Here is a 12,120-nt window from a genome sequence, read left to right as displayed (position 1 = left end):
CTCATCTCAGAGAAGCGGATCATGGTGCGCACCCCACGGTGCGCTGTGCAGAGCACATGGAGATGCCACCCGCAGCTGGCTCACTGCAGAGGCGTGGGCCGACTGTGGTATCGCTGATGTCCTGGAGGCCACACATCTGCTAGCTAGAGGAGCCTCGCCTGCATCCCGGGGCCTGCCCACTGGCTGGTGCAGAGCTCTGGGTTGTGGGCAGCAGGCAGGCCTATTTCCAGTGAGTCTGTGGCTCCTGGGGATGTGTGAGACCTTGGGCAAGTCCCGTCCTGTGCCTCGGTTTACCCACTAGGCTCAGAGTCCCAGGGGACTGGCTCAGTGAGTGCCTCCTTCTGCAAGGAGAGACTTTGTCCTTACTAGCTAGAGGACAGGTCAGCCGGGGCAGGCTCTGGGCCCTGGGTACCACCCACCGGAAGGAAAGGGGGTTCAGTTAGCCCAGCCCTGCCCCCCAATGGAATAAAATTGGGGTTCAGTTAGCCCAGCCCTGCCCCACCTCAGCTCTTCACACATCCAGATGGGGGCCAGACCACCAGGAGACTGTAGGGGTCCAAGGTCGTGCCCCTTTCCTATCTCTGGGTTGCACCCACCCACACATGTGCACCCAGGGAAGGTGTCTCTCTTGGTTGGGGGCACAGGACCCCACCTCACTCTTAGCTCTGAGACACCGTTGTCAGGCCTCCTGGACAGGGAGTGACGGAGCAGGGTGGGGTGTGGCCAGCTGCAGTCCCTGGGAGGGGTACTGGGCCCGGGGACAGGCCGGGGCAGGACACAGTTGGGGAATCCAGGCTCCTCACCATTGCCCTGGCTGTCTTTGTACACAGTGCCGCCTGGGGGCCGCAGCCTCGCTGGATACCTGCAGTGCCCTCGTGCCCAGCCCTGTGGGTGTCTGGTTCACCCCAGGTGGAAGGAAGGCGGACGTTGGTGGTTTGGGCTGGGCAGGCCCGACCAGGGTGCACAGCTTTCTCATTCACGCACGGATTCCATGTGGAGGGGCTCGGGGAGGGGTCACCTCCTCCCTCTCCACCCCTCCTCGTTACGGAAGAGCAGATGGCCAAACGGATGGGGGATCGGCACCTGACCAGGCCGCTGCTCCTGCTCTCAGCTGGGCCAGTGGGAAAGGGAGCTTGGCACCTCCAAGGGAGGTCCCAGCCAGGGGAAGTGTGTCCCCATCCCTGCTCCTGGCCAGAGAGGTGAGGGACCCAGAGAGGCCCAGGACGAGGACTCCTCCAGGCCTGAGTTTTTCTTTGGATTTTATTTTCTGCCAAGTGGCTTTAAAGCAGCCCAAGAAGCTGCTGTATGTGTGAGCCGGTTGGGCAAGGGGAGGGCAGGTCTCCAGGCTGGGAGCCGCCCTGCGGCCCTCGCCTCAGGGCTGGTATGTGGCCCTGGACCCTCCAGTCCCTCCAGGCCACCCTTCCTGCCAGGACGCAGCTAACTTCAATGGCAGGAGGTGCCCTGGGCTGGAGGGTCCCCAGGCTGGGCTCCGGGGCTCCAGGTTGACTCACAGCAGTCCCCAGGCCTGTGGGCAGAGCTGGCCTAAGGGGACACAGGCCTGAGGGCTGAGCAATCCCTGAGTGAGAACAGGTAGCTGAGGCTGGAACCTGTGTCCACCAGGCACCTGCTAAGGCCCAGGCCTGGGGCTGGAGTGCTGGGCTCGGGTGCCATGTGAGCTCTTTGCAGGCAGGGACCAGGTCAGAGTCCTTTGTGTGCCTCTTGACCCCCAGGCCCTGGGAGAAGAAGGGCTTGGGAGGCCTTGGCTGGATGCACAGGCTCCGTGGGAAGGAGCTCCTGCTCGGGTTTCTTTGTAAGCAGCAGGACATGGCACCTTCCCAGAGGTACATGGGTCTGGGCATGTCATCCCCCGACCCACTTCCAGAACCCAGGGCACAGAGGGCTCAGGGCCGCCTGCCTGAGATCTGCGGCCATCTCCACCCCGCCACCCGACCATCCCATGAGGAGGCCACCGACCCTCGGGCACCTGCCAGGAGCCCAGCTCAGGCCAGGTCATGGTCTGGACTGGATGTGGGATGTTCTGGGCCTCCTGCCCACCTCACTGGGCCCCAGCAAGCTGCTGTCCTGAGGGTGGCCGTGCTGGGCCAGCACGTGAACAGCAGGGAACCCCGTGGCACAGGCCTAGTGTCCGTGACGTGCCAGTGTAGACCATCTGATAATCAGCCTTCAGAGAAGCTGTGGGTGTCCAGGCGGAGGCAGGTCTCCCAGCCGCATCCTCCAGGCACTTGCCAGGGCCAGGCTCTGGTGAACACCCTTCTAGAAAGAACCCCCCAGGCCTCCGGGGGTCTTGGGCTCCTGGGGTTCTGATGGAAGGATGCCCCTTGCCTGGCCTCAGTACTTCCACCTCATGAATCACCCTCCGTCCTTGTCCTGCAAGTCTGTCAGCACAGCCGAACTGGCGTCACCCTCTGATGCTAGTGCCCGGATCCCTGAATTCATGGGGCAGTCGCTCCCAGCACCTGGCTCCCAGCCACTGCCTTTCCAAAGCAAATGGGGACAGAGATGCCTGCCCCTCCCCAGGGGCAGCTATTGCGGCCTCCAGGCGTGAGAGCCTCTGCCCCACCCTGCCCCTGCAGGGTGAGAAGGTGGAGGTGGGTGGGCCACCCACTGGGAGCCCTGGGCAGCGCAGGTCCCTCAAGAGCCCCTCCGGGAGAGGCCGCACCTGTCTCCCCTTGGTCATCGTTCCCCAGGAGGCGGTGCTGGCCTGCGTGTGCCCCGGAGGAGGCGGCAGGGAGACTGCCCTCACCGGGCTCTTTTGCTGTGGCCCGGCCACCATTTTCCTTCGACTGGTACAAAGACTGTCCCTGTGAAGCTGGCCGGCGACAGGCACAGAACCGCCTTGTTTTCTGCCTGTCACTCACCCATTCCCTGCATTCGGCTGACAGGGCATGAGCGGGAGGAATCACTGGGATGACAGGCGCTGGCCTGCCCAGCTGGGGCCTTTGTTCATTCATTTGGTGGGCACTTCCTGGGTGCCTGCTCTGGGTCAGGCCTGTGGGAGGACCACCGAGGGCAGGAAACCTGGCCTCTCCCTCCAGGAAGCGAAGTCAACACTGGCACCTGCAGGTGAAGTGGCAGAGCAGCCCCCAGCTGTGATGGCATGGAGTGGGCGGGGGGCGCATTCTGCATGCTCAGAAGAGACAGCAACTCGCCCTGTGGAAGGAGCTTAGAGTGGGAGATGGGGACAAGTGAGTGGGGTCTTAAAGCATGAGTAGGAGTTTGCAGGTAGAGCAGGTTTCGAGAGCATTCCAGGGCCTGGCATGGGCAATGGCAGGGAGAGCTGGGATGTCTGAAGAGCAGCAGCCCAGGCACTGAGTGGCTGGCGTGGGGAGGGAGGTCCGCGGGTGGGGCCCAGTCAGGATGGACTCATGTGCCATGCTGAGGAACCAGGCTATGATGTGGGCAATAGGGAGCCACAGCAGTTTACACAGGGGAGGCAGGAAGCAGGTGGGTGAGCTTTTGGGGAAGCTACTCTGGCTGCAAGAGAGGAGAGGGGCCAGGTTGGGTGGAGAAGCCAGTGGAGGGGAAAGGGGAAAGGGAAGGGAGTAGGCTTTGGCAGAAGACCTCCTGTCCCCAGGGGCCCAGGTCACTCTGTGGGGCCCGGTGGAAGCCATGCTCTCTCCAGGCCGGCCTCCTGGTCCTGCGGCCCACATGCCTCCCAGCCATATGCCTCCGCTTCCACCTCCAAAACCCGGGCAGCAGGACCCACCATGCAGGCTGCTGCGCAAGGATGGGGGAGGTACCTGGAGGGCCACCCCACACCAGAAGCAGGTCCTCAGCCAGAGACACCCAAATGCAGCCCGAGGGAGGCTGCACCCAGGAGAGGAGAGAACCCACGGCGGCCCTGCAGGTGCCTGGGGAAATCTCTCGCTGCTTCCACCTCCCAGCCAGGCCCCGAGGACCGGGCACTCTGGCTTAGCGAGGAGGCCGCCCTGCAAAGGCCTGGTGTCTCCACGCCATTCTCAGGAGGACAGCAGCAAGGACGATGGATGGGAGCAGTGCTTGGCCTTAACGTTCCTGTTTCCGGAAGTGTCCCTGCCCTGCTCCCTCTCTCATCAATGCCCTCAGACTCCAGGCCCTTTTCTTTCTTTCCCAGCAGTGCTGACAACTGAGTGTGGAACTGGACTGTGAACCCTGGAGGGCAGAGGGTGGAGGTGGGAGGGTGCAGGGGCCAGCGCCAGCGTGAGCTGCAGGGTCCTCAGGTGGGGAAACGCCAGCTTTGTGTTCAGTCTTGCCTTGTTTCATCTGTTTCATCTCAGAGTGGCCCCCAGAGCCAGGCCCTATGCCACCTTACAGATGAGGAAACCGAGGCTCAGGCAGGTGAAGAGACCGGCCCTGGGTCATGCAGTTTGTTGGGGACAGAGCAGGGTGCTCAGCTGTCTGGGGGCCTGGGCTGGGCCTGGGGCAGGGGGAGGAGCAGTGCTGTGACCCCCACAGGGAGCCCTCAGCCAGGCCTGTAGGCCAGGGAAGGGCAGAGGGGCTTATGCAGGCCCACGTGGCCAGGACACAGAACCATGGGGGCAGCCCCAGCCCCTCCCTGTCTGTTGCAGGCCCCTGCCCCACACTTGGTGCTCTGTCTCTGTTCCTGTGTCCCGTGCCTGTCCCCTCCCTCCGTGTGTGGCCGTGTCCCTCTGTCTCTTCCTCCTCCTCCGGCTCTGTCCCAGCAGGGCCATTCAGGGCAGGATGGTCTGCGGCCCCTTCTGCTTCACCCCCTCCGCTCTGTCCCCACTGCCAAGGACGCACCTTTGCTGGGTTTCTTGGTTCAGCTTTTGTACCGTGACATCTCTGAGGTCCACAGGTCACAGAGCACTGGCCAGCATGGGGCAGGGACCCCTCCTGCCCAGGCCATTGGACAAAGCAGAGGTGCTTCAGGGGCTTGGGGCCACCAGGCCAGGAACAGGTCCCCTCCTGCCTACCCCAGCTCCCCGGGAGACAGCCCACAGCAGCGTCACGTAATTAAGACATAAAAGTCCACGATTTCCGCTGTGTGTGGGCAAACACCAGCCGGGTGCTAATGCAATCCTTTCTTTTAGTGGATTCTTGAATTTAAATGATATGTAATTAAATATAATTAGCCACGGACGCCATTCGGCTAGGTACGTGTGTAGAGTGGGGCTGACCGGATTCTCGTTACAAAGCGTCATCTTCTATGGGGAGAACTCTTGTTCCCTCTGGGGGCTTGTTTCTTTTGCCTGGACAGTAAGCGTGGCCCCAGGGCACCTGGGGTAGGTGTCCAAGGAGGGAGGTCCTGGGGGCCGCTCACCCGGGGCTTGGATGGTGACTTATGGGCGGTGTTTGCTGGGAGAATTTTTGTCCCGCTTTGGGCAGCAAGGAGCCCAAACCTCTCACTGTTGCGAGAGAAAAGCTGGGAATCGGACGGGAGAAAAGCTGGGAATCGGACGGGAGAAAAGCTGGGAATCAGATGGGAACGGGCTGCAGGACCAGAGAGGACGGCAGACCTGGGCCGCGGCCTCAGCCCCCGACTCCTCGTAAGTGTGGTCTGGGTGCACACATGGCGGTGGCGAGCAGTGCTTTGGAGCTCATGTCCTCAGACCCTCGTGGGAGCTGAGAGCAGCCCAGCAGCGCTGATCTGGGGCCATGCACACAGGCCAGGCAGAGGTGAGACCAGGGAGTAGCAGCGCCGCAGGTGCAGAGGGCAAGAGGGGGCAGAGCTGCAGCACAGGAGCAAGTCTGCTGGCCCTTCCCGCAGGCACCCTCCCTAGTGCCAGGTCTGCTGGGACTCCAGGCTGTTGGGATGCCCCCTAGGGTGCTGCTTGGAGCCTTCCTGACCCTCCCCCTCCAGTGCCTGTGCTGGGCTTCCTCTCCACTCACCCTGTCCTCCCTGTACCCCACATAGCCTATGTCCGTCCGCCTGCCTATCTGCCCCCTCACCAGCCTGTGTGCCCAGGGGAAGGCTCAAGGCCGGTCACGCTCCACCTCCCTGACCAGCCCAGCCCTAGCCCATGGTGCATTTCCTGGACAGGACTGCTGAGTTTTCAGTTTTAGCCACAACAGCACCCACACCCGCACCAACCAACCTGTCCGTGCCACAAGTATCGGTTCCTGCCCTCCTCACGGGAGACTGTGGCACATGCTATTATGACCTCGGTCTAGAGGCAGGGACACCAAGGCACAGGGGCTTAAGGAAGTTGCCTGAGGCCACGTGGCTGGTAGGGGGTGGAGCCAGGTTTATCCTCATGGCCAAATGAGGAAACTGAGGCAGAAAGCTGTTTTGCCAGGGGGCTAATTTACTGATGCAGCCAGCCGTCTGGTTCTGTCTCTGTCTCACTCGGAGGGCCCCTCCCGCCCACCTGCCCACCCAGCTTGCCGTGCCCTTGGCCAGGGCCAGCAGTCTCAGAGGTAGAGCTGCTGAGAGAAACCTCTTCCCCTCATGACGTCTGTCCTCCAAGAGGGATCTAAGTAAGCAGGGGAGCATCAGCAGCCTCGAGGGGACCTTGGATCCCTGCCCACCCTTCATTCTGTACCAGGACAGGGTGTGTCTGCACAGCCTGGAGCCAGGCGTGGCTGGCAGCCCCGGGAAGATGGGGCCAGCCCTGACGAGCCCAGAGCAGCCGTGTCTCCTGCAGCAGCGGGGCACTTGAGTGGAAGCACTCGCTTCCCAAGAGCAAGAACTTGCTCCCAGGAGGGCCTGTCCAGAGACCCGGGGGACGGTGGACAGCCCAGCCCAGGGGTCCGGCCTTTCCTGTAGGGGCCGAACTGTTACCGCTTCAGGCTCTGCCAGCTTCCATTTGGTCCCTGTTGCATATTATTCTCTTCTTTTTACACCCCTTTAAAAATATAAAAACAGGCCGCAGGTAGGATTTGGCCCTCTGGCCTGTACAATAGCATCTGTGAGCATCACATATGGCTTTTCTTTCTTTCTGAGACAGGGTCTCATGTGTCACCCAGGCTGGAGTGCAGCAGTGTGATCACGGCTCACCACAGCCTCCAGCTCCCAGGCTCAGGCGATCCTCCCACCTCAGCCTCCCAAGTAGCTGGAACTGCAGGCACCCGCCACTACGCCTGGCTGATTTTTGTATTTTCTTTTTTTTTGTAGAGATGGGGTTTCACCATGTTGCCCAGGCTGCTCTCCACCTCCTGGGCTCAAGCAATCCTCCTGCCTTAGCCTCCCAAAGTGCTAGGATGACAGGTGTGAGCTACCACATCTGGCCCATATGCGGCTTTTTAAATTTTTGATGTATAACACCAGTAAAGTGCTCTAAAAGTGAAGAATAGGATGTTAGCCCCACCCAGGTAAGATCTAGAACATTGCCGGCACTCCTATTCACCTTTCCGTTGGGAAGCCGCCATCCCACCCTCTGTCTCTAGTCTGCCTTTGCCAGCTCTGGAGCTCTCTGTAAGTCAGTCCTGCTGTGTGTATTCCTCGAGCCTGGCCTCGGTTGCTCTTTAGGTCAGGGACTCACCCCCATTGCCGTGGCGGGAGCTCATCCCAGTTTGAGTCATTGTGGAGTATTCCAGTGTGCGATTCTGCCACTGTCTGTTTTCCCATCCTCCCCCGGCGGGCATTTGTCCAGTGTTTGACTTTTGCTATTGCAACTAAAGCTGTGTGGAACATTCTAGAATGTGCCTTTGGTGACTGTGAGGATGCATTTCTGCTGTGTACATACTTAGGAGTGGAACTGCAGGGTCGCAAGTGGATATCCACACGCAGTTTTCCAACGTGACCCATACCATAGAAGGCCTCGTGGTGGTGCCGAGTCCCTATTCCAGCACTGACAGGATCATGCACGCTTCAGTGCCCCTCTCCTAGATCGTGGACACCCTGTGTGCCATCACAGAATGACCCACACAAGACAAGGGGCCTCTAAAGCCCCGACACTGACCTGGGTTGTTCTTGCTGGGGTTGCTAATGGAGCGGGTGCAGGTGAGGGTGCGGGTGAGGGCGCTGACGGGCCGGGCGCCGGTGATGGAGCGGGTGCGGGTGAGGGCACTGATGGGGTGGGCGTGGGTGAGGGCGCTGATGGGGCGGGGCGGGCGCGGGTGAGGGCACTGACGGGGCGGGCGCGGGTGAGGGCGCTGACGGGGCGGGTGTGGGTGATGGAGCGGGCGCGGGTGAGGGCGCTGACGGGGCGGGCGCGGGTGAGGGCACTGACGGGCGGGTGTGGGTGATGGAGCGGGCGCGGGTGAGGGCGCTGACGGGGCGGGCGCGGGTGAGGGTGCTGACGGGGCAGGTGTGGGTGATGGAGCGGGCGCGGGTGAGGGCGCTGATGGGGCGGGCGCGGGTGAGGGCGCTGCACACTCGTCCCCTTGCCTGGTCCCCCAGGCTCGTACTTTGGTGTGTGCTCATTCAGGAGCAGCAGAGTGGCCACACTTGGGAGGGCCAGCCAAGTGATCCCCACTGGTACTGGCATCTGTAGGTGCCCCTGCTTGGAGCGGGTGCTGTCAACCACCCTTTGCTGGAAGGGGCAGGAATGTCCAGCAGTGGTGGAAGCTCTCGAAAGAACATGGGCTGGGAGTAGAACTCAGATCCCAGCTCTGCTCTCCCTGCTGTGTGACCTTCAGCAAGTCTTTGAACCTTTCTGAGCTGTTTCCTCACCTGTTCAAAATGGGGGTGACCATTTCTTCCTTGGAGGATGGAAGGGAGAGGGATGTGAGGCTCCTGAGTGCTGTGCTTGGAGACTGTGCAGGAGGGGAAGCAGCCGTAGCCCCATACAAGCGGGTGGGCGAGAAAGTGGGGGCACTGGAGGGGCTTGGGGGACAGGGTTCTGTCCTTGGGACCTGGACAAGAGCCAAAAGGTACACCCTCCCAGTCACAGGGGAGCCCACACTGCCATCCCCTCCCAGAGACTGCCCCTGTGGCCCCCGTCCAGGTCTACAGCCTCAGCAGTCCCTGAGGGCCAGGAGGTAGCCTCCAGGCCACTGGGCTGAGAACCCTTAAAAGAAAAAGTGCCCCACCCATGACAGTCATTTTAGGGTAAAGAAAGCCCTTTGCAGAAACCAAACTCTTTGAAAGGGACAACACGGCTTTTAGATGTGAGAACCAACTTCAAGCACTTCCTCTTAGACCAGGGTGGCAGCTTCCAAAGTGGGGGTGCTGCTGCCGGGAGGCTGCGGTTTCCCTGCTTCTCGGGGAGCTTAGGCCAGGCCGTGGGGTGATCCGAGCAACACGTCCCTTGGCAGTGGTAGGTTTGCAGATGGGCTGGTCCCCACTTCCTGCCAAGCTCCAGCAGCGCCTCTGTGGGTGCAAGGCTGTGGGGAGGGGCCTTCTGGCTCACAGCCCTCCAGGCTGCCCACAGCCCCCTAGGATGAGGTGCCACTTCCTCAGATGACTGTCAAGACTCTGGGATGTGGGCCGGGCAAGGTGGCTCACTACTGTAATTCCAGCACTTTGGGAGGCTGAGGCGGGCAAATCACTTGAGGTCAGGAGTTGGAGACCAGCCTGGCCAACATGGCGAAACCCCATCTCTACTAAAAAAATGCAAAAGTTAGCCGGGCATGGTGGCAGGTGCCTGTAGTCTCAGCTACTCACGAGCTGAGGCAGGAGAATCGCTTGAACCCAGGAGACAGTGGTTGCAGTGAGCCAAGATCGCACCATTGCACTCCAGCCTGGGCAACAGAGTGACACTTGGTCCCAAAAAAAAAAAAAAAAAGACTCTGGGATGTCTGCGCCTGGGGCTCTCCTCTCCCACCCATGTGTCTACCCACAGCCCCTGCCTGCCTTCAGGACTCAGCCCACAGCCCCTTCCAGAAAGTCTCCTGGCAGGGAGGGCCCGGAGGCCTCTGCACTGTCTCATGGCCTCATTCCTGTGTCCTCAGCATCCAGTGAGACCTCGGGAGATGCCTGGGGAATGGTTGAAGGCTTTGGGAGGTTCCTGCCCCCAGAATCCCAGCCAGAAAGCAGCTTATCCAGGAGCCCGGTGCCTCCTCTGTTGGGTGGGCGTGGCCTCAGAGGGCACCAACCAGAAGGCATGTGCTGTCACTGACACGGGGGCCCCCAGCGTTAGGGCAGGCAGGAGCTCCGGGTCTCTACCCCCAGCTGTCCCCACAGTGCACATGTACTAGGCTCCCCCCATGGGCCACTAGGCCAGGCCAGGCGTGTGGGGTGAGCCCCTGGGGAGCCCAGAGCAGGGTACGTTCATGTCCCCACCATCCAAGGTGAGATGCCTGTGCTGGAGGCTCAGAGGGAGCTGGGCTGGCTGTCACTGCACCACAAGGCTGAGCAGTGGGAGACAGGTTTGGGGAGGTGTCCAGGTTGAGGGCACAGTGTGCCTGAGTAGGGCACGGGGAGGAGGGGGATGGCCATTGGTCACGGGCCAGGCTGCCTGGCGGGACCTGGAGGTTTCCTCAAGCTAAGGCCAGGCCCGTGCTAGATGCTGCGAGGGCGGGTGTGGCTGCAGAGTGGTCAACGTGGGGGCACCTACTAACCTCCGGCCATCCTCTCCAGGCCCAGTGACGAGCACCATCCGGAAGTGAAGGCTGATGGGTACGTGGACAACCTCGCAGAGGCGGTGGACCTGCTGCTGCAGCACACGGACAAGTGACAGCCTCCTGGGAGAGCCCTGCTTCCTCCACCCCTGCCTCTCCTCCACCCACCCCAGTGCCCAGACCACCCAAGGCCCTGACAGCCCTGCCCTCTGCCCTGCTGCACGGGCAGGCATTTGTTCCCTGCCTGGGTGGCCTGCTCCCCTGCCTGGGCCCTGACTTCAGCTCACTGTAGTGAAGTCCAGGAGGGTGGGACAGACCTGTCAGGCCTCTGGGAATCTCCCAAACCCCAGAACTCACTCACCCACCATGCGCACCTGGTCCTTTAAATGCGGGAAACTCCACCTAACCAGATTCAGAGGCACCGGCCCCGCTGCCTTCTCTTCAGACTCTTTGCATTTCAGTGAAGAGCCTGGAAGAAACCCAGGGGCCTCCTATGCACAGATCTTGCAGCCCAGAACCAAGTCAGCCTCCTGCGACTGCCTAGGCACACTGCCCACCACCCCACCCCCGAAACAATGCCAGCCCGCTGCTTTTCCTGTCCTCCCAGGCACCTTTGCAAAGACCAGGGGCAGCTCCTGAGGGAACTGTGAAGGCTCCCGTGCCACACAGCAAGAACTGCAGCCTCTGCGCCCAAGGCACACAGGGTACTTTCTGGAGCCATTGCTGGACAGACTTAAAGGTGTCATGCCTGGTGTGTGCAGGAGGAAACTAACAGTTCAATAAACTCCGCCTTGACCAGCAGCCTTTGACTGGGGCTTTGACTGCTAGGAAGAACTGTATGGGGGAGGCCACCAGCAGGGTCTGGGCCACTGTCTCTGGTCCTGCCTTATGCTTGAGCCATTGAATATCAGAGGTACGAGGGACAAGGGCCCTGAAACACCTCACCTGCTCCAGCCCCTTCACTTAGCAGATGGGGAAACTGAGGCCCTGGGGGCCAGTGAGCTGCTGTTGGCCCCATCTGGAACAAGGCAGTCCAGGGCAAACTTTGGCACTGCCTTCCCTAACGGAGCAGCCTGTGGCCTGGTAGTAGTGAGCGTTGCTTTCCCGACCAACGACATGGCGGCCTTCCCACAGGGACCCTGGGAGCAAATCACCCATAACTCAAGTTTCAAGTTTCAGAATCAGTCAGCTCAACAGATGACTTGATTGCTCCATTTCTCCCCAGATCAGTTCAGAAGCTACTGATAACCCTTGGGAGACTGCTTCTTTATTTTATTTATTTAAGATGGGGTTTTGCTCTCGTTGCCCAGGCTGGAGTGCAGTGATCTCAGCTCACCGCAACCTCTGCCTCCCAAGTTCAAGCGATTTTCCTGCCTCAGCCTCCTGAGTAGCTGGGACTACAGGCGCCCACCACCACGCCTGGCTAACTTTTTGTATTTTTACTAGAGACAGGGTTTCACCATGTTGGTCAGGCTGATCTCGAACTCCCGACCTCAGGCTATCCGCCCACCTCGGCCTCCCAAAGTGCTGGGATTACAGGCGTGAGCCACCGCGCCGGGCCTGGAGACCGCTTCTTATGAGAGAAGCCATGGGTCCCCGGAACAGGATTTCCATCATATGAAGGTGGACGATGAAAAAGTGTGGGACCCACGTGAGGGAGGGGCAAGTGCAGCCCCCGCAAGGCCGGCCACCATTAAATCGGGATTGGGGAAAACG

General features: G+C 60.9%; 1 protein-coding gene across 3 annotated transcripts in view; it reads left to right on the top strand.

Annotated features, from left to right (window-relative positions):
- LHP (phospholysine phosphohistidine inorganic pyrophosphate phosphatase) overlaps nt 1-11,205 on the top strand; it is a 153,304-nt gene extending 142,099 nt beyond the window's left edge. For all 3 annotated transcript variants that reach the window (XM_071068962.1, XM_011721925.3, XM_011721910.2), the window contains one exon: nt 10,424-11,205. In XM_071068962.1, the coding sequence (XP_070925063.1) occupies nt 10,424-10,520 (97 nt within the window). In that variant the 3' untranslated portion in view covers nt 10,521-11,205. The remainder of the gene's footprint in view (nt 1-10,423) is intronic.
- The last annotated feature ends 915 nt before the right edge of the window (nt 11,206-12,120 follow it).

Source organism: Macaca nemestrina, chromosome 9, assembly GCF_043159975.1.
Source record: "Macaca nemestrina isolate mMacNem1 chromosome 9, mMacNem.hap1, whole genome shotgun sequence".
In the NCBI taxonomy this organism is placed as follows: domain Eukaryota; kingdom Metazoa; phylum Chordata; class Mammalia; order Primates; family Cercopithecidae; genus Macaca; species Macaca nemestrina.
This window is presented reverse-complemented; position numbering and strand designations above follow the sequence as displayed.